General features: G+C 43.7%; 2 protein-coding genes and 1 long non-coding RNA gene across 16 annotated transcripts in view; 2 read left to right on the plus strand and 1 right to left on the minus strand.

Annotated features, from left to right (window-relative positions):
• ANKRD31 (ankyrin repeat domain 31) overlaps window positions 1-10,790 on the plus strand; it is a 61,307-nt gene extending 50,517 nt beyond the window's left edge. For 7 of the 9 annotated variants that reach the window (XM_040656076.2, XM_040656077.2, XM_040656075.2 and 4 more), the window contains one exon: window positions 9,204-10,790. In XM_040656076.2, coding sequence (XP_040512010.1) covers window positions 9,204-9,355 — 152 coding nt within the window. In that variant the 3' untranslated portion in view covers window positions 9,356-10,790. Of the gene's footprint in view, window positions 1-6,431; window positions 6,976-9,203 lie in introns of those variants that run through there. The other 2 variants (XM_040656080.2, XM_040656081.2) reach the window with 1 other exon arrangement.
• On the minus strand, window positions 1-13,741 carry LOC121108366. Its single transcript, XR_005842842.2, has 5 exons — window positions 12,966-13,741; window positions 10,730-10,840; window positions 5,523-8,523; window positions 5,113-5,270; window positions 1-4,700 (listed from the first exon to the last, which is right to left on the minus strand). It is a non-coding gene; the product is annotated as an uncharacterized LOC121108366 (long non-coding RNA).
• GCNT4 (glucosaminyl (N-acetyl) transferase 4, core 2) overlaps window positions 13,161-26,238 on the plus strand; it is an 18,251-nt gene continuing 5,173 nt past the window's right edge. For 2 of the 6 annotated variants that reach the window (XM_046905796.1, XM_040656087.2), the window contains exon 1: window positions 21,299-25,701. The gene's annotated coding sequence lies outside the window, so the exon portion shown is untranslated. The other 4 variants (XM_040656084.2, XM_040656088.2, XM_004937350.5 and 1 more) reach the window with 3 other exon arrangements.

Below are 26,238 nucleotides of genomic sequence, written 5' to 3' on the forward strand. Positions count from 1 at the left end.
GTAACAAGTGTATGGAAGGTGAAGTGTCTAAATTTGCGCCAGACACTATGAACTGAACTTGTATTCATGTTGTACAGCCATTGTGTAAGCATCTGCAAGGCCTTCAGCTGCAGTGCAAAAGATGCAGTTAACCCTGGAGCTGAGAATCTTCAGCAAAAAATACGTTGTTAGCCTACTTTTTTGTACGTTTGTGTGTGGATGTTAACAGTGAGCAGTCAAATTGAATGTCTTAACTGCAATTTTTAGAATCACACACACACACAAATCCAAATAAACCAAAAACACCCAATAAAACAAACCCCCCAGCAGACTGAACTCCCTGTGATTTTAATTGAAAAGTTATGTGTTACGTCTTATAGGCGTTGTGTATCTCTGCTGAACAAATGACCATCGAGCCACTTTCATGTTTTCTCAACTTATTCGTAGTTCTGCTTACCAGCTAACTTAACTGTAACAGCATGTGTGATTGTTGTCACCCTGTTATTTGACTGACCAGTCCTATCTGGAAACTTACAGCAAGAGGTTCACTTTGTAGACAAAGATAACCTCTGACAGATAGGTAGGGATTATGCAAAATAAAAATTTTTAATACAGTAAAAATAAGTAAGTTTGAAATTCATAGAAATATTTTTTCAAATGTAGATTTCTTTGTATCTGATACAGTTATTCTTGTCCATAAAGGAAGAACTGCTTAGTGTGCACAATGTACCTTTAAAAAAAATTAACCAACAGTTTCCACATTTCTTGCTTATAGAACCCAAAACTTTTGCATTTGCTTTTGAATGCACTTGAGGAGAAACTTTGGATTTCTGACCAAAAATATTTCTGAAAGCAAATTATGGAAAAATAACTCTCAGTTAGGAAGGAAAATCCTTCAAAAACTTGTCTCGTGTGTTTAATTGAGTCTTTTAAATGAAGCTTTGGAAGTGCGTTCAGAACCCACATAGCCCAAGGATGTATTTGCTGTATTGTTTGCCCCTGAGTGTTTCTTAGGAAACAAATGCAGATACACAATGCCATTGCTTCTTTACTTCATGCTGAATAAATTCTAAATACAAAGCTCAAGTGATTTAAGTTGACTTTCAACTAGTATTTGTTTTTGGCTTCACTAGCCCTGGGAAACGATAGAATAATTCTAGCAGTTTTCTTGCTAGTTGATCTTATTTTGTCATTCTTGTGCAGTACAGAGTTCTGGTACCGAGGTTGCTGATGGTGCAGGAGAATATTTAAATCCAAGTGAAGTGCTCCATAGAACGAGACCAAAACTAAGTGTTTCAATACCATGCAGATATAACATCGGAGTACAAGTAAATAGTGCGTGTGCATGTTAGCAAGAATTTTCCTTTAGACCTTAAACTGTGGAATCCTCAGAGTTCTAATTCAGAGCTCCAGATTCTGCCCAGGCTTAAACAATTATGTCAGAAACTACTGTCACTGATTTGGTATTATTATCTTCGTATTTTTTTGAAGAAAGATGGAAAAGATGATGAATATTATTTAGTAATTAAAAAATCAGGATGAGAACTGAGCACACAATGTTTAATTTTTTTTTAAACAAATGTCACGACTTTAAGGAGCTTGATTCTGCATATCTGAATTTTGGATTGGGCACTACTGGCACATCACCATTAGTAAGAGTTATAAGGAAGAAGAGAAGAACTTGAGGAATGTAGAAATATATGTGAATATATATATCCTGTAGTAAAATGTTCATTAACTAGACAGTGTCCTTATTCACAGTCCTGTAGAAGACAGGGACATATACTACGTAGTCTTTATATTTTATATTTTGGAAGCAGTGAGATTGCAAACAAATACTTCTACCCAGAATAATTTTCCATCTCAGATTTATTTCATGGCGAGGCTATTATTTGAGTTCTGGCTCAATTATTATAAAAATTTATTTTTATTATGTTTGAATGCGTTCTGTGTTCTCTCCTTTGTAACTTATAGACAAAACGTTTAAAAATATTTCCCAGTACTTTCAAGGTCTAGAGATTTGCTTTGGATAATTGCATACTTTACAAAGAAGCAAATACTTATGTCAGCAAAACTTGGAAAGCTGCATTTTCCAGTAACTTTGTATGCCCTGACTGAAGTATAGGCTTGCTTCATCTGCATACTCTTCCTTTCCAAAATCCTCTTTCTGCTCTTATGTGACTATCAGCAAGGTAAAAGGTTGTATGACTGTGTATTGAGCTGAGCGGATAATGAGAACGGAACAAAATTCACTTTTGAGTTGACCAGGAATGAAAAAATAAGAAAATAATTCTAAAGGATGTAATGTCATAGAAGCCAGTTCTAAGAATTTAATGTCTGTGATTTCTTACAACTGAGTTTATTTTTCTTCTGAAACTGGCATATTACTTCAAAGGTAACTGGGTGACTCATAACCGTAGGTTAATGTAGGTCAGATAGAATTTCTGGAGGTCTCCAGTCCTGCCTCTTGGTCTAAGTAGGACTAATTTACAAGTTAGATAATGTTGCTTCAGCCCTCGTTCAGTCAGTTTCTGAGTATTTTCACGGATGTGCATTGCACAGCATCTCTTTACAAGCTGTTTCACTGCTTGACCATGCCGATGGTGATTTGTATTTCCTGTGTACAGGAATCTTATTCTCTTAAGAAACCTCACTAAAAGTAAACTGACTCCAAAGAGCTTTAAGCAGTGGCTGTCTGGCCTTTTTACTTTAAAGCTGTAAAAGAAATGCTTTGATATCTGGCCTTTCAGCTGCATGCAGTTGCTTTTCATCTGCTTTGGTGGTCATGTGGAGACTGAGAAAAACAGAGCTGTTGTAGATAACCTTCTTAGTATGTACCTGTCTTTTCCTGTCTTACTTAGAAAAGTGATAAAAGAAAGGCAGTGTAATTAACAGCAAGAGGAAGGCTTGCTGTGTTGCTTTTGAACAGGAAAAAGAGACTTTTTTTTGACTCCACAGTCTAATAAGTGTCACATTAAAGCACTTAGGAGTCTACCTAAATACCTTAACTTGATGAGCATTCTGATTATATCACTTCTTTTTTTTTTTCCTCCAGCACTGAATTTTAACAAAGTTGGAACAAATCTCCTACAGAAAAAAGCTCAGTGTTTAAATCACCACACAAAAATAGTTTAGGGGAAGCCTCTAAATACTGTTCTGAGACTACGCTTAAAAATGCACTGAGCTAAAAATCTACTCCTGTAGATTTTGCTAGTGAATGAAAACCATGGGCTATAGGATTTCTACCGAATAACTGTCTTGACCTGAACTGTAAATGGATTTATACTTTGTCTTCTGTTTCTTCTAATCTGCAGCAATGTGCTGTAAATTGTGAGAATTTTGAAGTGCTACTTTTTAATTACACAAGGTTGGCCCTGGGGCGGCTGCTTAATAACTTGTCACATTAAACTCAGGTTTTATAGAAAGCTTACAATCATGTAAAGTAATTCTGTATTTATCTTCCAAATGATTACGCAAGGGAATTATTGGCTGATCAAGTGGAAAGTAATAAATCAAAATAATAAATTGGAAAGGAGAGAAACTGGTGGTGGGAACCTGCAATGTTTGTTAGAACAAGAAGTAGTTTCCTCCAAATCCTTTCAGAGTAATCATACTCTTAATGAAGGATACTACTGTATGCATTTGTTGTGGGAGATCTCAGTAATTTAATATTTAAACGGAATCATTGACTTAATGCAGAAATTGAAAGTCCATTGGACAGCTATGTAAAAATATTTGTTAGAAAAAAGGAATTGAGCGTAATGTTTTAAAACATCATTTCATTTACAACATATTTCTTTCCCTTTTTTCTTTCTTTTCTTTTTCCTTTCTTTTTTTTCTTTCTTTTTTTCTTTTTAAATAAGTTCAGTCTTGAAGACATATTCTCTTATGGGAAGCTGTATACTTTTTGATATTGGCATGTACGTCAATCATACCTCTCAACTTTTTGGGAAAAATTAAATTACAGCTGCAGTAAAGTCAGTAAAATCTGCTGATACTTAGATTGTTCTCTCTTTATCCTCATAGGTAATGTTTTATTTCTATATTTTAGCATTCTATTTCTGTAATAGATGTGAGGGTTTGAGTTTATCACGTTGGTAAATAAAAAACAGAATATCTTAATAAACTGGTGCAAGGACTTTGATGAGTAGCAGTTTGTATGGTATCATGTCATGTAGGATATTTGTTACTGGCTAGCATGCATGTATGTAATGTATGTAGCAGACAGGAAAAAAAAGTTACTGTATAAGGTTATGACCTGGGCAAAAGTTTTAATGGAGAATGACAGATTGTCTTTATGCCACTTATCTAGGCAGTGTTGGCAGGAAAGCTATAAAGTATTATTAATAAATTTTTTAAACACTTAGAAACAGATTTGATAGTAACTGTATCTCTCCAGGAAGTATAAGGTCTCCCAGTCTGTGTTGTAGGAACAATACTTCCTGTCACATGCAGCATAAAAATAAAGAGATTTCAGCATAAACCTTGAATCTGATGCTTCCGAGTAAAAAGCATGAATTAATACTCTCTCATCATGCCTATGAGTACTTTTTCCATGTAGAAGTAGAGTGTATCAAGTAAGGTCTCTGTTATGAAATACATTCAAAGAAGAGTGAATCTAGATACCTGTTGTTGTTTCTTCTGTTTCTTTGTTTTTTGTTGTTTGTTTTTTGTTTTTCTTTTTGTTTTCCTGCTTTATGACATTGCTTTTGTCAGTCTTGCTGGAGGACAAAAAGAAAGAATGAGGTTATGAGAAATGCTATTATTTATTAAGTAGAGGAAGAAACATTGCTTTCTCAAATCTAAATTTTTTTTCTAGCAGCAACAGAATAGAATAATGATTTGTGAAGCATTAATTAAATTCCAAATTATTGCCGTGTAAATTCTGGTACAATTTTAGTGGTACAACAAAGTAACTCATCATTATAGTTCACTAGGAACTTCCAAACTGAAATGATTTATTTTACAAGATGTCATAAATGGCCTTCAAATTTTTCCAAAGGATGTTAACTACCAATATTAAAAATACAGCATCAGATAAATTAACTTCGGAAGAAAAAGATGGGTTTGGACACAAAGTGCCACAGAGTAGACAAACTCCATGCTGGCCTATATCTTCTAGGGTTTCCTTACTTTCAGATATCTGACTTAGATGACATGTCTCATTGTTAGAAAAGGATCACTCCTTATTCATTAGAGTGCAGAAGCCTTGGACTTCGGTGTACAGAGGAGGAAAAATGTCAGAATGAAGATATTCAACATGTGAAGTGAATCAAGAAGTGCAGAGAGACCTGGAAAAAAGAAAAAGCTTTCTGAGGGGGGAAAAAAGAACAAAACCAAAAACACCATAGAGAGAAAAATCTCCACAGACATCTGTTTTTCTAAGATACCGCACCTCAATCAACTATAAATAAGCCATTTCCCAAATTACTACTAATGTGGGAAGAATTTGTATGCCTCCGTTCTATCTCAACATTTTGAGAGTAACAGGATCTAAAAATTTTGTTTTTGTGAGGTGCTGGCTGTCATTTCCAAGTCCTTACTTGATGTGAAGGGCCAATGCCTGTTGGGATTCCTGGTTTACAGCTGGTGTGCTCTGTTCTGAGTTCTTGAGTGGAACGCAGATGAGGCCCAAGAAACTTGAAACCTCTTAAGATTGTTTTTGTTTCAAATACTCAGGGTGGAATTCTAGATTAAATGCTGTTGTCTTTAAGTGTGTTGTCCTTAGATCTTCTCTTTGCTAATGCACCTGTTGGCCACATCTAAACTGACTGCATCTAACAGATCTATTCGAGCCGGATGAATCACATCTTCTGTGACTTCACTATTGATGTCACATATCGGTTAGGCTTTCTCTCACTTGTAGTAATAATCTTCACCTGTGTTATCAAAATATTGACACTAGATTGATTAGTGCCTGTAAGTTGACTCAGTTATGCTGGTAGCTGAAATGCAAGAACGTTTAAATTCCTTCTACAGATAATTTTAAACAGTATAATAGTTAAAAAGCGATTTACAGTATCTGTGTGATTCTAGCACTATCTTATTGGGAAAAAAGTTGGGATAGGCATTTTTAAAACCGGCTCTTCTTTTGTAATGATCAGAATGTGATGACTGCTCAGAAGTAGCAATCTTTTGTGACTAACCTTTATGCAGCTGGAAATTCTGGCCTGACATTTATGATTTTGAGGCTCTAATGGGAATTTTCCTTAAATAGCATTTTCAGGTTCTTACCTACCACAGAAGCAATGTCTTGTAAAACTGTAAGAAAATGAAGGTAAAAGTTGAAACTGTTTCAGAATAGTTTCAAAGCTATAAGGCTGAAATGTATGCCAACACAGATGTAAAAGCTATTGGCAGGCAGTATGAAAAGAGCACCCAGGCTTACAGAGAGGAAAAAAAAAAAAAAGGCACATTCTGATGTTGATACTGATTGACACTTTATCTTCCAGCTTACAAAGGTGGAAGAAGACCAAGAGCACCTGACAAGACAACAAAAGTAGTAAAACAGAGAAGATCCGGCCTACATGCAAATCATCCACCTAATTTTTTTTCTGCACCTAAGACATACTGATGACTTTTGGATAGCAACATGGAAGAACTTCTGTACTGTTAAAAGCCTCTAAGCTGCCAGTCTTATAAAGGCGACTTTCATAAGGGGAAGAGAGTTAACAGAAAAAGGGAGAATGGAAACTTCAGAGTGCATATTAAAATGTTTAATTATTAGCAAAGAGAGAAAAGGGAAGAAGAATTGAGAAAGAAAAATGGAAAGAGGAAGCATGTTAGTCACCTGTTTCAGAATATGGATTAAGAACACAAGGAATAAACAATCAAAAACGGATCAATCCCTAGTGAACAAAAAAATATTGCAGGTGGATATGGAAACTCTGTTACTGAAGACCGAAGTCAGTACAAAGGAGAACATTTAGGCGTATATGTTACTGTGATTTTGCTGTTGACTATTACCTAAAGTTAATGAAAATTAGAGATTTGGGAGTTTTTTGGGTTTTAATTATGCGCTCCAGTAAGGTTGTACTTATGATATAATGCTTGTATTTTATTTACAAAATCTTAATCCAATGGATATGACATAGTGTTACCCAAAGGAATCAGCAAAGAAAACCATCAACTGCAAGGGGGAAAAAAAATCAATAGGTTGACATGGTCATAACTTTATTACACTTTCAGATACTTTTTTAGATTTTTATTTTTTGTGTGCGTGTGTGAGAGAGAATGTTGCAGCAAGAGTACTGGAAGGACCATTTCCAAAAGTAAAAAGTGAATGTCTCCAATTATGATCTCTCAAAAAGGATTTTAAAATAACTTCAGACATTGCAAAGAATTTTTTTCTGTACTTACCTACAATCTGCGGGCATTTCAGGATGAAAAGGCTTCTTTTCCACAAAGCATAACAGGTTAAAGTCATGCCTGTCATGTCATTCTATACACGGTACTGCTATTTTTTTCAGCCCAGTTTCTGCCAGTTTATTTTATCAAAATATTCCCAGTCTTACTTTTAAGATTTTTCTTTCCCTGAGAGTGTTACCCTTAGAACTGCATTGTGACTTCCCATTCAAATATTCCTATTTATACTCTTTGAAACATTATTTCCAGTTGAGTATGTAAGAGGCTTCTTCTGGTGTGACTGACTAGTCTTTTGTAAGAGATAAAGGGTTTGTGCATGGAGCATCGTAACACAACTTCTCCGAGATGTCATGTATTCAGCCTGCCCACCTTCACTTGCCGCAGTCTAAGGTACTTAAATATATGTTGGACATTGGATTATAGCTCCGTTGTGCTTTTTTTGTTCCATTTTCCATTGTGTTACGGCATGAGTATGCAGAAGAAATACTGAGAATGTAAAACATGGAAAGATATCCTATGGAAGTCAGAAGTTTAACTGTGAACGTCACAGGAATGGAACAACACATCTCAAGTGCAAGATTGTTTATTTGCAATTCTGAACATAGAGTTCTTACTTTTAATAGTAATGTGTTACTTCTCCGCGTTGCATGGTGAGCTCCTTGAAGTCAGGACATGGCAGACAAATCCTCATTGAGTAGGAGAAATAGAGTTGAAATGTCTAGTACCTACAAGACACACTGATCTTTCACCACTAGGACCTACTAGTGTCAGCTTACTGAATTTAGCATGCATTTGGTGATTGATGTAAGTGGCACAACTGGAAAACCTTGGTAACAGAGAAAGGTATATTGTTGGTATGGCATAGTGTAGCTCAGGAATAAGTGCAAGGTAAATGGCCAGCTGCTGTTGCTAGAGACAAGTTGTTTCTGCTTTTGAAGAGATATTTATTTTGGCTGATCAAATCATCTTGCAATACCTATCCTCTTGAAATATCAAATACTGTCTGAGCACTCTTTTTAAATAGAGGCCATCACCACTCTCATGACAGTCCTTGTTCTCTTACTAGCATCTACTACGTGTGCCATTTCTGGTACTGAATGGAAAAAGCGTGGGTGGAAGATGAACAAAGCCAGGTAGCTTCAAAAGCAACAGCCCCAAAAGCCAGTTTGATGTGTGCTCCTACAGAAAAAAAAAAATTGTAACATTTGCTGGTGCAGGTTATTTATTCTGCTTCCTACTTACTGATTTTATCAGTGAAAATCACAAGTTCAGATGCTCAGTCAGTGACATACGTGCCTTAAGTTCATGCACTGCAGTAGTTGCTTCAGTCTGGCAGATATTTAAGTACTGCAAATAAGTTGTTCAGTGCTGCTGTTTTTTTTTTTTTTTTTTTTTCTTATATACAGTTGTACAGTTTTCTTTTTATATAATCTGTTCCAGACTATAGGAATGGCATGGCAAGAGAGATTCTGTAATTTTGGGAAGGTATACTGAATTCATCTGTTTACATACAGAATATGTGAAATTCCAGTAATGCTGAAGAACAACTGTGTTTTCCATACCAATTTGCAATGAGAGCCATTGTATCTTTGGAAATGACTGCTGAGGGTTGGATTCTCACACTGAGCCCCAGAGCACATAGCACTGGCCTTGCATCACTGAAATCTTGATGCAAGTACTGTGCTGGCATCACAGATACAGTAGCTGAGATCTTAGGATACAAGCATCTAGGGTTATGGGATCTGTAATGCCTTCATAGTTCCAACGAGATACTGACACCTATCTAGATAATACTGCCAGTGAACATTTTCACTTGTGTCAGCATGCACTGTATAATCATCCACATTCTTTTTCAACAGGTTTCTCTGTCCAGTTCAACTCAGTAGAAAGTCTAACATGTTTTCTTCAGTTCACTGAGTTATTCATCACATGTACAGAGGAGTTTCTACCGTGGCCTGTAATGGAAAAGCACTGGAATTTCTACAGGGCATGTGAAGACTTTGGATTCTGAGGTCTTCTTAAGTGCTAACACTTTTTCCTTCCATCATCATTTAGTTCTAAATGTACAAATGTTTGCCTCTAAGTGCTTTGTTACCGTTGTTTTGATAAATCGTTTGCCCAGTGCTTGGAATGGGCTGAAATATAGGTCAAACCGCAGAGTACTTTGTAGCAAGTGGGGGTAACTGTCACTGTTGAATTTTGTGCTTTAATGTTCTGAAATGGAAAGGGCTTGTTACACTAGTCCATAAATTGTGTTCTATGTTGCCAGCTTTGTATGAAACTCTACTGATTTCTGTGGCTTTTTATCCTCCCATGCCGGACAGTGCCAGATAGATATCAACACCGATGGCCACTTGTTATGTCTTAGTGTTGAACCAGTCTGCCCAAGCATGTGCTGTCAGAAGTGGCTTGAAAGAGCCTGTGTAATAATGTAAGCTATTAAGCAAAAATCAAGATGGGCAGCTTTGAACAATCGCCAGCAACTTTGCTTTGTGAGGCTTGATTATATACAAACAATTGAGAATGGGATGTGTGCTGGGAGAAGTTAGAAGAGGGCTCTTAACCTTTGAAAATGCTCCTGGAAATTCAGTTGTTGATTCAACCAAATCCATCTGACAGTCAAGAAACGTGCCAGCACAAGACAGGAAGTACAAGTGAGATCAATTCTGGTAAATGCATTTTTCAGTCTAGTAACATCCTGGATTTTCAGCCTGATGACTGGAGGATTTCTGTTTGTTTTGATTTTGCACAGTGTGAATCTGCCTCGGTAGCATGTTTATAATACATTTGACTGTTAGGAGAATTATCTGTATTCAAGTGGTGTTCTAGCTCTTTCATTCCCTGAGTTGTAAGAAGACTTGAGATAATAACACCTACTACTCCTAACTCGAGTGAATGGGGTGAAAAATACCTCCTGTCAATACATAACATACTCAGCTTGCTATTTGGAGTGTGAAGAGCTGTTCTGCAGGGATTTGATTAGTGTCTTAAACAGGAGAAGGTTTAGGGGAGAGAGAGGCTTCTGATGGTCAGAGTTAATACTGTGCCTGAGGATGCATGAGCAATCATTGCCTGTTAGGCTGTAAGGATTAAAGGAAAAAAATAAAAAACCCACCAAAAAAAAAAAAAAAAAAAAAAAAAAAAGCCCAAGTGCCTTGAAGCCAGGGAAAGTTAAAGGCTACTGAGTGATGGGTATTTAGTAAAGGTCAGTTTGCAAGCAGGAAGTAAACAGAACATTCCCACAGCTGCTGCAGCAAAACAGACCTGAAGGAATGTTGGTCTAAGGGAGCTATTCATTCAGATAGTGCTGCTTGGAGAAGAAAAGTAGTTTTTCATCAAAGGTGAAAGATTTTTGACTGTAAAAGTTACTGTTAAAGCTACTTACATGTTGTTTGACATCTTTTCTGCGTTACGAGTTGTTTAATAAAATTATAATGAAAAACTGGGAGGAGCTGACGAATACTTCTGTCCTGTTACACCGACATGACTCCATGTCCTAAGGCAACAAAGACACAGTAACAGAAGTCTGAATTATTCCAGTTGGGCAAAGAGTGAAAATGCAGTTACATGGAAATAGCTCTCACTGACATCTTATGTAAAAGTAAGTTACCACACTTTTCAATATTTATGTTGTATATAAGCATCTTAGCTTGACAACATAATCTGTTTTAATATGAGTAACAAATACAGAGTTCTGCTTCCTAAGTCATACAACCATGAATTTTTCATATTCTGCATACTGGAATCTTTTTCTTAATGTAAAGATCCACTCAGAGATGACAGAAGTCATACCACTGTGAACAGGATCTTTCCTCTTCTTAAATTTATTTTTTCTAAGTGTACTATTGCATTAAAAACACAAGCTGCTACCACAGGTCAAAGATGGGCAGCTATTAGTGATCCTGACTACAGCTGAATAAGGGTATGTCTGCTCACAAGTGGCAAACAGTGGTTGGTCCACGCAGCCCCTCCTGCTTCTTCCGTGATTCAGTTCTCTTACTTGGTAAAACACTTCTCCACTGGTGGGCTGTGAATGAGTGCATATGCTGTGCTGTGCAGAATGAAGGACAAGAAACACGAAGAACACAAAACCCCTGGCATTCTGTCTGCTGTTAGCATGCAGATGCAGAACAAGAGGAGAAAGAGATGATGCAGTGAACAAAAGCCACAACTTCAGATTTGTATTCCCACCAATTTACTCGTTAGGTTTTGCCAAGATGGAGTAAAACAATCGGTGGTAAGATTAATATCAGTAGGGAAGAATGCAAGGTGTGAAACAAAAGCATGAGAGTGAGGAGGAGATAAGCAGCTGGGATTCGTTGATGTCAAGGCCAGGAGAGACCAATGTGAAAATCCCATCTCCTATATAGTGTAGGCCGTAGGTTATAACATGGTTAAAGCAAAAGAGGCAAGGGGAAATGAGGCAGGTAACAAAGATGTGGATAGAGCTGAATGTACTTGGTGGAGGATCAGCGCAAACAATGCACCTTCTTGCCAGGAAAGCTCAATTGTCACCAGTAAGGACACGTAAGGTGAGGGAAATGCAAGAATGAAGGCTGGCGGTGGAAAGTGATTACAGGTCCTGTATGGTGCACATACTTAGTGGTGGTATCTGCAAATTGTGCTGAAGGAAGGGTAGGGGTGCAGGCAAAAGATAGACCAGAACAACGTTGCCATAGGAATTCGAGTAATTTGGAGAAGCTGGAGTTGGTCAGTGTTTTGTGGTCATAGAGGCAAAGACTTCTTTTATTCCAGCAACTTCATGTATGAGATTTAGGCACGTTTTCTGTTCATCAGCAGTGAGATGATCAGTTTGGTCACGAATTATCATACAGATGATCTGGAATTTATGTTTCTGGCCATATCAAGAAATGAATAAGAAGCTTAAATGTGACACAGCAAGAGAGTATAACAGTTCAAAGATGAAAGAAGTTTCAAAGGGCCTTTGGACTTGGAACTTGGAAGTTCTGTGACTGTATAATGTGTCACAGAATAGTAGAATTGGCCTTGAATGCCTCCAGGGATGCGGCATCCACAACCTCCTTGGGCAACCTGTTCCACTGTGTCACCACCCTCTGAGTGAAAAACTTCCTCCTAATATCTAACCTAAACCTCCTAATATCTAACCTAAACCTCCCGTCTCAGTTTAAAACCATTCCCTCTTGCCCTGTCACTATCCACCCTCGTAAACAGTCGTTCTCCCTCCTGCTTGTATGTCTATATACTTTTTCTAAGACATGGTCTTTGCTCTGGAAGAAAGTTTTCATGCTGGTATTGTTGCAGCAGCATCATCGGCGTTTGAATCGCCCGACAGACGCGTCCCGGTTCTGCTTGTTACTGTGGAAGGTGCTCAGACATACAGTTACGTGCAATACAGTTGCGGCGCGTCCAGCAGTCACAGCCACCCGCGGGTGCGCTGAGCACAGGTCCGGCGGTGCGGCCCCTCCGGGAGCAAAGCCGGCGGCTCCGTTCGGCCCCACAGCGCAGGGCTATGCCTGGAGGCAGCTGCAGGACCGCGACGTCCCGCTGCCAGAGCGGCTTATTCCGCAGTTTGCCCAACAGAGAGCGTTCGCAGCGGGCTCTGCTCCGGGGACCTCGCCTACACGCACGTACCCACGCACCTCGAGGAGCCGCGGCACCACCCATCCCAGCCCCACTGCGGTGTGAGCGCTGCGGGCGGCCCGAGCCCGGCCCGGCCCGGCCCCAACTTTCCACGAGGAGCGGAGCAGCGGCGGCAGCGGCCGTGGAGTTTGGGGAAGAGGCAGGAGGAGGAGAAAGAGGAGGAGGGGAAGGAGGAGGAGGAAGGGGCGCGGCGCAGAGCGCGGCGGAGGGAGGTCGGTGCGGTGCGGTGCGGTGCTGTGCTGTGCGGAGCGGTGCTGCCAGCAGGCGTGTTGAGGAGCTCCGGTAAGATCGCGCCGTGTGCCCGAAAAGTTAACGGCGGGGTAGAAGTGGCGGCTCGGAAGGCAGACGAGGAGCGGCCGCGGGCAGCTGTACCCCTGGAGCCGAGCACAGCCCTGAGCCGCGCGAGCTGCGCCCGAGCGGAGCGGTGACAGCTTCAGGCGGGTCTGTAGGGGGGAACGAATCTGCGGTGGTGTTGGCTGAAGTCTCCCCCGTTGTGTCACCGCTCCGTAAACGGCTACAAACGCGTGTGTTAGTCTGCTCCGTGCTCAACCGGCCAAGTGCGCTCACTTCGCCTCCTTTAGCGCGGCTCTCGTTACTTGTGGGGAAACAGAAGTAACAGCGCAGCGAGGATCTGTCAGAAAGGAACGGGTTCGCAGTTTTCTTGTTGCTGATTTTGCTCTTTGAGAAGAGACGGAGGCAACTTCTCTTTTCGAGGGCTCCGACTTTCTCGATGCTGGAGAAGGGCTCCGAAGGGACACCCGCTGCGCACGTCCCCTTCAGGCTCTGCGTTACGTGCTTTTGGGGTTAGGAAGTTCAGTGCGTCACACCTGCTCTGCTGACACCCCCTGAGTTGTTCCGTCCGGCAGCGTTACTGCTGTTTTTTCCCGCATTTTGTTTTTTTTTTCGCACTTGACAGCGTGGGGAAGGAGCAGTCGAGAGGGGACAAGGCGCCTGAACTCGTGGCTGAAGTGAAGGCAGCGAACGGGGAGAAGGCTGATCGCTGTCCTCCAGAAGCCGAACTGCAGAAGTCCCGTCCGTGGTGGTGGGAAGTGGAAGACTGAAAGCAAGTATGAGAAAGTGGTTTTCTTCACATAGCACTGGGGTCGGCTGTGCAGTGATCTCTGATCACTGTCTCCTGCGCTTCAGGAAGTTCACTTCAAAAGCAGCTGGGTAAATTCGTGGCGGAAAATGACAGGATGTTGGTAGTGCGGAATAGAAAGCTGCAGCCCCCAGCTTTGCCAGCTTCTGAGCTGTGGATAGCTGTAAAGTGTCTGTGGAGAAGAGCTTGGGGGGGGGGGGGGGGGGGGGGCTTTTGTTATCGTTCTGTGCTTTTTACTCTTTTCCAAGAACAGGCTTTTGTGCACGCGGGGATCACGTCCTGGGCTGGAGGTGCCCTGTGGGTGAGAGGTGAAATGATGTGCCAGCTCTAACAGGGCAGAGTAGGAAGGAACATGGGCTGCTGCCGTCTTTGTGCATCTTTGGTTGTTGGTCACGTATCGGCTACTTGCTTTGGTCTGGTTTTCGTGCATTGCTGTGTATGCTACCCACTTGTAGAGTCGTTCAAAATCACGGACAGCACTGGCTAGCACTTTGTGCTGAACAATCCAAATAAGCCAGCAGTCCTGAAGGGCTGCAACTGGTTGGAAAGAGGTAATGGGGTATGGAAAACTTGGCTGTGCTTCGGATTGCTTGTGTGGGATTGCAGTGAGAATGCAGGAGAGAGGCACCAAACACTGAAGCCTACTCGCATGACAGATCTCTAGGTTTTGTGGATGGTTATCTGTGCTGTTTGTGCTGTTTCCTGGCATAATATGTGCAAATTATGCTGGTCAGCCCCCAGACTGTGAGCGATCACCTTAACAATCGCTCTATGGCTGAGACCAGATCTCTGGAATTCTTCAGAAGTGGTCCAGGCGAATTAACCAGAGGTAAAATTCAGAAAGTACAAAGGGTCAAGCAGCACGCTATCAGCTAGAGTAAAGAAACTGGCGAGCACTGATGTATGGGATTCGGGGAAGCCAAGAAAATGTTGAAACATTCATAGAGAACAGGTAAGTCCCAAGAACTTGTCAGCCTGCCAGCTGTTTGTCCTTTCTGCTGAGGGCCTCATTGAGTGCCTGAGATGTACAGTCCAATATCAAGAAAAATCCTCAGATCTATGCATCTCCCTTGTGGGAGTCTCATGTCAGTTAGCAGAACAGAAAGAGAGCCTTTTCAGGCTTCTGCTAAAAGATTTCAGGGCACAGCAACGCAGGCGTAACAGAAGGGGGCTTTTGGAACTGTGGTAGCTCTTGCTCACCACCAGGACCTGAGAGGTGTTGGTGTTCTTCCTGGTGGTTTCTGTGCCCATACACAACAAAAAAAAAGCCACTTCAGGCAGGAGCGTGGGCTGTGCTGTGCCTGCTGCTGGTGCTGATGGGTAGGGTGGCTGGGTCTCACTCACAAGCAGTGCCCAGGAGGCTTTGGTAGAGCTTATGGTGTAGCTTTCTGGCTACAGAAAAGGCACCAGGAGTCCCATGTGGCTGTAGCCTCTAAGGTTTCCCAGGAAATATCACTGAAGGAGCTAAGAGATGTGGTAGATGAGTCACAAAAGGCTCATTTCTGGAACGTAAACCATAGGGTGCCAAATCTAGCAAGGGAGGTAAGCTTTGTACATCTCTGCCAATGACTCAAGCCTTGACAGATCTCTGGCTGAGAAGTCCCAGCAGGATGAGGAGCTCACAGGGCGATGTGCTGCTCATGAGTCCCTTCCAGCTCAGGATGGACGACTCTGACAAAATGTGAGTTCTCAGGTAGCATCACACCCAGACATATGGTTAAGCAGTCATTTCATGCCCCAGTGGTGGAGCACGTGTCAGTCCCTGGCTCATGGACTGGCACTAGTGGGCAAGCTGGCAGCGAGGAGGGATGGCACGTGGAACTCGCCGGTGGAAGATATTGGTGTATGCCATGGGGGTACCCAGCAGAAAGTGCTGTGGTGTTTCTCAATGTACACGCAAGTAGTACAGCATGTGGCTCCTCAAATTTCTTTGTAACTGCTATGTGTGGGAAACTCGTGTATAATGGCAAGAAAGCAGATTTCTTGTCGTATGAGAGACATCATACGGGAAGCGAGGTACTTACAGGATCATGTAATATTATTCCAAGTTGGAAGGGATTTGTGAGGATCATTGAGTCCAACTCTTGGCTCCTCACATCACCACCCAAAATTCAAACCACAGTAGAATGCTTTTATATTATAGGTTGACTTACAGTGCAGATCGTTGTGCTTGAAATAAGCTTCAGAAAGTATCATTGGGACCATCAGCATGATACATAGCCCAGATTCCTGCCCTTGGGTTGGCTGCTGTGCCCTTACCTGAGGGGAAAGTGTGGCCCCTGGCACAAGGAGTTGCAAGATACTGAAGGCAGCACTGCATGGTCTTGTGTCCTCCTGGGGCTGGCACTTCAACCTGGGTCCTGGGGAGCAGCCAAGCTAACCTGGGCTTTTCTGGGCTGTCTTGATGGGACCTGGGACCTGAGAGCTGGAGCTCTTCAGCCTGAAGAAGAGGCGGCTCCAGGGAGACTTGAGAGTGGCCTTTCAGTATCTAAAGGAGGGCCATGAGATGGAAGTGAACAGACTCTTAAGCAGGGTCTGTGGTAACAGGACAAGGGAAAATGCTTTCAAACTAAATGAGAGATTTCGGCTGCCTATGAGGAAGAAGTTTTTTGCAGTAAGGGTGGTGAGGTGCTGGAAGAGGTTGCCCAGAGAGGTGGTGGAAGCCCAGTCCTTGGAGGCACTCAAGGTCAGGTTGGGCAGGGCTCTGAGCAACCTGGTCTAGCTGTGGGCATCCTTGTTCCTTGCAGGGGAGTTGGACTATACAGCCTTTAAGGGTCCCTTCCAACTCATACAAGTCTGATCTGCTCTTTTTTCTGTTTGTTTTCCCTATCCTCTCTGTGCTTAGAAATGCCATGTGAGCGAACACAAACAGTTGTTTATTGTATAGGTAATATCTCCTCTCCTATGGCTCATTGAACAAGCCTGCGCTCACGATTTGCCAGCTAGATTTTCAGACTAAAAAAAAAAATTCCTTGCAGTCCGTGAAGTTACCCTCGTGCTTTTGTACACCAACGTGGCACTCACCTGCAGCACGGGTAGACATGGAGCTGGGGGAGCAGCCGACGGCCAGGCTTTGACTGCTGCCTGCACAGCTCTCCCTGCACAGAGTGTCCCACAGTGCTTCCAGGGCACAGATCCCAGGAGGGGGCCTGCAGCGCAGGGCGAGTGATGTGACCGATGTGACAGCTGTGACGGGCAGGGAAGGCTTTGACTCAGTGGGAATTGACATGCAGGGTGCGACTTAGAGTGAGGTCTGCAGAGAGAGGCTCGGCAGAAAGGTGAAGGCATCTCTGCCCATTTGCAGAAGCGGAGGGACGCACCCGGCTGCTGGCTGCAGCCTCTTGCAGCACAGTGCGGTTTCTCCTGCCTTCGTCTCCAACAGGAAGCTTCAACCCTGTCATGCCAGCGCTGCTGCCAATGTACACAAGCTCTCGCCCCTTTGGGCCTGATTTTTATGCTGTGCAGTAGTTTGGGGGTAAAGGTTAACTCTCACTCCACCATGGGGTATTATTATTTTAAACTTTTATATGAGTCAGAGAGAAGCTGTTAACTCCAGCTTGCCCCACGATAGAAGTAAATTCTATTTACCTGTGTATTTTTCCTCTGACTCCTGCCTTTATGGTGCATTAAGTCCTTGAAAAACAGGGATACTCCCGCCTCTTAAAGTCAGAGAGTTTAAATGTGCAGCTCTGTGCCTTAGCAGGGCTGCAAACCCACCGGCTGGCAGGGCAGAGCTGGCTGCGGCGTACCAAGGGATTTGCTGAGAGACTGTTCTTATTGGACACTCAGTAGAGCAGCTTGCAGCGGAATTTGCTCTGAAGCACCCCAGGCTAGCAGGGGTTGCAGAGCAGCCAGGAACTGCTCCCCTGGGATGCCATCCTGCACTGCCTCGCAGAAATCACCTGCTCCATGCACTGGCCGGAGAGCAGGGACGTGGCTTCCCTGGCCTTGGTGTGTTTCGGGAACGCAGGAAATGAAGCTCGATATTCTACTGTGATTGTGGAGATCACATCTGTGTGTGTGAAGGTTGGAAAATACCTCTGAGATCATCTCGTCCAACCATCAGTCCACTCCCACCACGACCCTCAGTGCCACATCTACACGTTTCTTGAACACCTTCGGGGACACTGACTCAGTCACACCATTGAGCAGCCCATTCCAATGCATCCCCACTCTTTTCGGGAATAAATTCTTTTTAGTATACAATCTGAACCTCCCTTGGCATAACTTGAAGATGTTCCCTCTCATCCTATCACTGTTATGCAGGAGAAGAGGCAGACCCCCACCTCACCACAGCCTCCTTTCAGGCAGCTGTAGAGAGCAATAAGGTCTCCCCTGAGCCTCCTCTTCTCCAGACTGAACAATCCCAGCTCCTTCAGCTGCTCCCCATACGGCCTGTGCTCCAGACCCCTCACAGCTTCGTTGCCCTTCATTGGACACACTCCAAGGCCTCCATGTCTTCTTGTAGTGAAGGGCTCAAAACTGGGGGCAGAGAGATTGTTAGAATTGCATACTGTCAGCGCAGTGAATTCTGTAAAGAAACGCACATCCATATACCCCATGAATAAAGCATCCCAATATTTAGTGCTGGGATGACAGCGTCGTTGTGGGATGACGAAGTCAAATGTGATATCCATAACTGCTAAATCTTTGCAGAATTGGTGTTTCTCAGGTGGCTGCTCAGAAGCTGTCTGTTCCCTTTCAGAAGCACAAACAAATCAGACTGTGAAAAACTGTAGATTTTATTATTGTTGCTGTTGTTCTTTGGGCACCGTGTCATTTCAAATCTTCAGAATCTTAAAACTGGCAGGCTTACGGTTTGAATAGACTTGGGTCTAAAAGTAATGGGGTGTTTTTCCGCATCATGAGCTCCACTAATAGAGGTCTGTACAGCAGCACGGAAATAATAGGGGAAAAGCATGGTTTTCTTAGTTCTCCAGCTGTCAGTCCCTCAAAGGAGATCTGTGTTTTACATCAGGCAAGTCAAAACGAGGGGTGGGCACTGGGCACTGCTGCAGGTGCAGGGCAGCCCACGGGACTGGGCTCCACTGCAAGGAAGCAGCTCAGGGAACCAGGTAGAAAAACAGGCAGAGCTGATAGAGCTGACTGATCTAGATCTGATGCCAGCATAAAGTACTCCTCCAGGAGCTCTGAGATCCCTATCGTAGATAAATTTGCAATGAAAATTATTAGCTAGCACCAGTAAACACCAGTGAGTGAATAAATTATTTTTTCCAGCCAACAGCATTGAATAATCAAGTAGAGAATGTTTGACTCAGCCAGGTTGTTTGCCACAAGAAGGAAATCACTTAGCAGAGAGCATCTCTTCCCTCGCCTTCCTCACCTCCAAGGAACGTGGTCTGCTCTGCATTCAGCAACTCGGTTTGTACAGAGCAGAGGGAGAAACAAAGGAAGGAACTGTGTCCTTCTGCACAGATAGTGATGGAAACATCTCAGCCAGGTCTGCACAGCTGTGGGAGTGGGTCTGCATAAAGCAAACAGAGGTCTTCAGCGAGGGAGAGGAGAGAGATCTTTTCCCAGAGTGTTTTTGCCTGGAGGAGGGAGAATTATTCCCGTTGCCCCTGCTGCTGTGTGGTTGTGCTGCTGATTGCACGCTGGTCTGGTTTGCAAGGAAAGGTGCGGACTGGTTCTGGTTCAGGTGCCTTTGAGGCTGGAGGAGCAGCATGTCAGATGGCACACCTGCCTGGCTGCTGTTTGCTTTTATTTTTTTCCTTAATGCCACTTGTACAAGAGCACCTATTTTCACTGGCCCCTCTCTTTGTTCTCCTCTTTCATCATTTTCCACTTATTTTCTGCTGCTCGTACTTTACTCATGCCTAAGTCATCGTATTTTTGTGTTTGTTTTTCTTTTTTCCACCTGAGCGATGGGGGAGGAGCCTCATTCCTGCTCAGCAGGGCTTCTGCGTGGGAGACAGAACAGCACAGTGGCAGGAGGACTCCTGCTACCCTCTATCTCCATTTCTTCTTCTCTTACAGATTCGTCTTTGGAGTTTGTGTTTCTTTTTTTCTTAACTCTTGCTCTGTGCGGGCACAAAATCAGGGTGCCCAAAATGGTATTTATTTATCATGAGTACCATATATTCCAGATACACTGGGGGGAGTGCTGCCTATATTAAACTTGAATTTTTCAGAAATCCCTCTTTTGGTAGCAGCCAACACACCTTGCCATGCCAACGGACGGTGGTGGTCCCCAGCTGGCCCTCTGGCGTGGCACACACTGAAGTAGAAACAAAGCAGGATACATCAGGGGGAGAGGTGTGCTAAGGAAGGCCATGGCTGTTGTTCTTCTGCAGATCCAGGTAGCTGCTGGCTGAACTTGGACTCCTGTTTGCTTACCAAACAGTCCTTCAGGATGGGCTGGCAGAGGGCACTGCAGGGGGGCTGGTGTGTGCTGACTGGAGCTTGTCTCACAGCCTTCCTCAGGGAGCCGTGGTGCAGGGACTGCTACAGGCAGACCCAGTGCAAACTTCCTCAGGCAGCTCTGCTGACTCACCTCCATCCCACCCCCGGAGCTCCTTCCCCTCCTGCAGCGCTGGGCTGGGCAGCAAGGATCTCCAAACAGCACATATGAGGAGAGTACCAAACTGAGTGCTGGTGAATTGCAAAGTTCCTTGCAGTTGCAAATAATCTGGTTAAGAAGCTCTTGGCAAGTCAGCATGATCAGGATTCAAAGTGGGAGTCAGTCTCTTCTCTCAGGTAACAGCAAAGGGTAGTGGCCTCTCAGAAGAGGTGATGGCCAGACAGAAGATGTGTGGAGTTCCTATAAGGAAGAGTTTGAAGGAGAGGAGAGACTGCAATCACTCATCTGCAGCAGTCTCTTATGGGACCTCCAGCAATGCAGCACCAACTTTCCTACACAAGCACCATGATAACCATGCTAACTCCCGTTAAAAACTGTTGGGTTACAGACAAGGACAGGTCCAATAGTGCCACCCAACACCAAAAAATAAGCAGAATAACAAGCAGAAAAAGTTTCTTTCTCTCTCGTGCATACACACACACACACACAAAATGATAGGATGAGAGGGAATGTTTTCAAGTTGTGCCAGGGGAGATGCAGGCTGGGTATTGGGAAACAAGTATTCTCAGAAGGAGTGGTGAGGCAGTGGCACAGGCTGCCCGGGGAGGTGCTGGAATCACCATCACTGGAGGTGTTCAAGATGAGGCCAATGATATGGTTGCCCTTTTGGATGGGTTAAAGCAGACTCTTAAGAGGGTATATCAGGGGATGGTTCTTCAGGGGAGCGCGGCCCACAGCAAGCAAGGCAGCAGGCATTGGTACTTTCTGGTGTGCACTGCCAGTACAGGGGCATGAGGGATGGCCAGCTGGGCTGCAGGCAGAGTCACTGTATGGGACAGATTCTCCTCTGGTCTTCATCAGAAACAGATCCAGAAGCACTCTAAGTGCTTGTGCCATGGTGAGTTTTGCTTCCTGTCACAAAATACTCGAGGACACTGTGGGGCAATGCTAAGCAGTAATGCATGACAGCACAGTAGTGTGGTTTCCCATGTGGTGTCTTACACTTGTTTTTGATATGAAAGAATGGGTATGCACGCTGTACCAAATGTGATTCTCAATAAACCAACTTGCATGCTCCTTGTTTGCATCAGGCTCTTTAGAGACTTAGCTCTGGACCACAACATCCTGATTAATATTGTGACTCAACAGGTTAATTTCTGAGTTTTCTGCTCCTCCTCAGACAGTCATCTCCTGATTTTCCCTCCAGGGCCATCATGTCACACAGTGATGGATGTTCTTTTCCTCTTCCTCTTCCCTTATGCGTGGTCCTAAGGGAGGAGATGCTGGGCCGGGTATGGTGTCCTGTGCTACCCCGGTTTTGCAGTTCACTATCTGAATAATGATAGTTCCTTTGCCCTCATAGCACTGAGAAGGCACAATAGCTTCAAAGGTCTAGTTTTGCAAAGATGTAATTAAAACAGCAAAACTTCACGTAGGCACACTCTAAATCAGGTTTGCTCTGATTGGTGTTGTTTTCACAGCACTGTAGATGTTTGATGTTGTACAGCTATAAATAACACGAGGCGTGTAATATAGGAGAGTTACAAATGCTACTTGGAGCTGCCTGACTACCTCTGTGATAGTGCACAGAGGGTTAAGCTGGTGTCTTTAGAGGAGAATGCAATAAAATTTACACAGTGTTCGGCTGCAAGAGTGCTTTCTTGCCAGGCTGATCACTGCTTTCCCTTAGACTCTGCCCGAGGGACCAGGGTTACCGCCTATACCTTTTACACTTTCTTTTTACAGAGAATGATATGACATCTTTTCGATTAAAAAGATGCGAATGAATAAACAAATTTTGCTCTGCTCCAGTTTAGTTTCAGGAGCTAGGCTGAAAAACAAGACCAAATGTGATTACCTCGGATTACTTTGCCTTTGCCCATTCGGTCTGAGCGCAAGCGTCAGTGGCGAAGGGAGAGCCACTTTGCAGAGCACGTACCCAGTGGTGCCTAGAAATATTATGGGCCTGCTGAGCTGGAATTATAATTGGTTTAACACTTCTCTTTTTTGTCTCTCCCAAAAGAATACTAAAAGTGGGTTTTAATTTACCTTCAATTAGCCTTTCCTTGGGTTTCACCCTGTAAGCAGTTAACATCTCGACAAGCTGCAGCCGCACAGTAGAAATTACACATGTCTATGTTTTCCTGCTGTACCACAGTAAGCTGCATTGTAAAAGCTAAGAGAAATAAACACTGGTTCAATTTGCCTTGCTTGCCATGTTGGTGAACGTTACTTCTGCCTCTGTGAAAGTGTGAAAGTGTTCCAGTATGAGCTTGGTGTCAGCTGTACCAGGTGCTGGCACACAAAGCGTGTTGCCTCTGGCTGGCGTACAAGTGCAAATTCTGCTTTCCACATACATGATGATACTGCAGGGCATACTTCTGGGCACTCTGCAGCTGACCAGTTTGCAAGCAGGAACACCTTTTTTCTCAAGGAGGTAAATTTCTGCACAGCCAGCTGAGCGCAGCAAGTAGTGACTGTGGCAGTAACAGTTTTGCTGCGGTCATTTTCATACTTCACTTCCCCAGATCTTTGCTGGTTACCCAAAATACACATAATATGTAAACACACACGTGTTATTGCCACTTTTCTTAGTTCCATGTCCCTGTGATAGAACAAACTTGCCCAATTCCAAGCGTGCATTTTCTAATGTACTTCTGCCTTCAGCGTGGCCCTCCTCCCCGTGTTTCCCTCAGCTGGCCAAGCTCTGCTCATAACTTTCAACAGGTTCAGTGCTCTGCGAGATGATGAGGCTCAGGAACAATCCCTGCTAAGGAAGTCTCTCTTACAGGTTTTTCCATCGCTTTAATTCCAGCAACACTGAGTTATGCCGCCACGAGATGAGTCAAAATGCTGTTTACTTGGATAGTATTCAAGGACAGAGAGAAGAAAAAAAGCCTATATTCTGATTGTGTGGGCTTTACAGGTTTTGATGAGTGATTTGCAAGCCACAGGAGAGCTGCAGAACTCTTCTGCAAGCTCCCAAAAGCTGAAACGTACCCCCATAGGTGAGAGCAGAGCACTGCTGCCCAAGTGGAGCGCCATGCATTAACTGGGCCTTCTAGTCTAGTGGAAGTGAGGAGGGAGTTTCTCTTCCAGCTCACGCTTCCCTTAGTCCTACTCAGGAGGGTTTGTTCTGCTGACAAAAGGTGTTGTTCTTCATCAAGAACATCCTGCCTCTGTCTCTGCAGCAAAGACTTGATGCCTGGCTGAAGTCCATGGGGGGTGTGAAACTCTCCCTTTGTTTGTCCTTTGGCGTAACAGCACAGCTTTCACAGTTGCACAAAGCAAATGTTTGTAAGAGTCTGAAGGTATAAAGCTGCTCAGAATGGCTTCTTGCAGGGTGGAAAATACAGAAAACCCAGCTATTCCCTGGGTAGAAGGAAATAGTGCTATAATGAATTTAACTATCAGTCCCTATTCTGGTCCAAAAGGAAATAAAAGGAAACTCAGAGAACAGAGCAGTGGTCACAGTAAGCATTTTGTTGGTAAAAATTTCCAGTTAGGGCTCTTGGCAGCTGCTAATTGCCTTAGGTCTTGGTGCCAGAGAACTGAGATTTCATCCATATTTATGTCTTGGCTAATGTAACTCCAGAAACTCCGAATAGCCAGCTGATTGCCTAATTCTTTCTTGAATCCTGCTGAGCTCGTGGTCTTTAGGATGTCTTCTGACAGACTATAACCACATGTATAAACACATATACAAACTATAAACACGTGCATGTGTTCTTACACAATGTGCATGTGTTTCCCTTGTATTTGTTGCATGTCTGTTTTCTTTGAACATCCCTTGTTCTTGCATTACAGATGCAAGGGATAAATAAAACCCTCACTTACCTCCTCTGAGTCATTCAGTACTTTGCATCCCTCCCAGTGAATGCGTGGACCTGATACTGTGCGTGTGTATATCGTAGACGTACAATGTGGGTTGGTTATCAGACGTGGCCACTCTCCATTAATTCCTTCAGGAGTGTTCTCGTATGTGGGAGAGACACATTTTAGGAAGCAAGGTACGATGGCAACGCCATCCCCTCTTCCTAGTAAAAAATCCTTGTGCAGAAGAGTGAACGTTGATCCTGCGTAGTTAGTACTTGAGAGAAAAATTACTCATGAGCATGATATGCACTGCAGTCAGTGCTAGGTGAGGCGCGTGCTTTAGGCAGTTGCAGGTGGCTCTCACTGCCTGTTGCCCGCTGTTCATTCCCTCCTCCTCCTCCAGGGATGATGGTGTGTGTGGCGCAGTGCTGTGTGTGAGAGGGGCTTCAAGTCCTGCATGTGCTAAGAAGTAAGAGCTGTGCACTTCAACCAAAAGCCGATGAGATTGTTGGTGGCTCTTCTGGGCTGAGGGTTTCCATCCTCTTCTCTCATACTGTTCCTCAGGAAATCCCTCTCTTGTCCTGGTTAGAGGCAAACGCTTTGTGCCTAACAAGCAAAGCTGTTGCTGCTATACCAGTACACTGAGCGTGGCTTTGGAGACAACAACGGTGACTGTGAACTGAATGTGCTAGGGGTGAGCAGGAGAGACTGTGGGTACTGATTGTGTAGCTGAAGAGTGGGTGGGATCATACACGACCTGGTTCTGCTTACCACTGTGGTGACAGTGACATTGTTGTGAGCTGTAAAAAAGCAGCCGAGGCTGTGGGTTTAATTGCTATCTTCTGGTGCTATCATCTGAATACGAGCTGGCCAGGATTGGGGAGAGCCTCCATAACAAAGGGATTCTGTGGAAGACTTGAGGTTTCTCACCAGTGCTCCTTAGTTTGATTCACCGCAAGGAATTCAAACCACATCACCACAGTTTTCTGAGTTTCTATAACCTCTTTCTCCTGCATAGAACATAGCAGCATTCAGCTGAGCTGAGCGTAGGTGTTTTGCCCATCAGCGAGACATAAAAACCTCAGTGCTATCCAGGTGATTTCTTTCTTATCCTAACCTGTCTCCACACCGCACCAGAATCTGGTGGTCTGGAATGGTAGTTTTAAGGAGGTAACTGTCTCCTTGGCTTTTTTGTTGGTTCACCTAGAAACAGAATGTTTGATGCTGGGTGGAGCTGGCCAGGACTAATGTACATATAGGATTTTTGGAGCACTGGAGAGTGTGTTTGCTTGTTTTGCTTTGTTTTTCTTTCTCCAGCCTCTCAGTTGCCATTGTGAAAGAAGTAGCTTTGTTCAGCCAAGTGTGATATTGGTTGTCCTTGGTGGGTAGGGAGACGACCGGGCGGAGTGACAAGGTGGGCTGCCAGAGAGATCACACTCTACATTCCTGCTTCCTGCAAAGGAAGAGCTGAAGAGAGAAGGAAGATGACAACAGAAAGAGGTTAAAGGGAAATCTGGATTAGACATTAAGTCATTGGTTACATATTAGTTTGGAGAAGGCTTGAAGGCGAGCAAGTGCTGGCTAAGGGAGAAAGTGGTATACTGCCTTTATGATAATGGAGCGTTGGAGGGTCAGACCTGTTTTTTCTGATCATTTGTTAGTATGCTTGCTGGCTGTTTGTACAACCTAGAGAGCTGCCAAGCTCTGGCTTTTACAAATTGGGTATATCTGTGCAGTCCCTTTCCCAGGCCCTTCCCAGCATCCCCAGGTGAAGCATAGAGCATGCCGGGGGATCTGGCAGGCCTGGTCAACCTGA

The sequence above is a fragment of the Gallus gallus genome, chromosome Z, assembly GCF_016699485.2.
Source record: "Gallus gallus isolate bGalGal1 chromosome Z, bGalGal1.mat.broiler.GRCg7b, whole genome shotgun sequence".
NCBI classification, from domain to species: domain Eukaryota; kingdom Metazoa; phylum Chordata; class Aves; order Galliformes; family Phasianidae; genus Gallus; species Gallus gallus.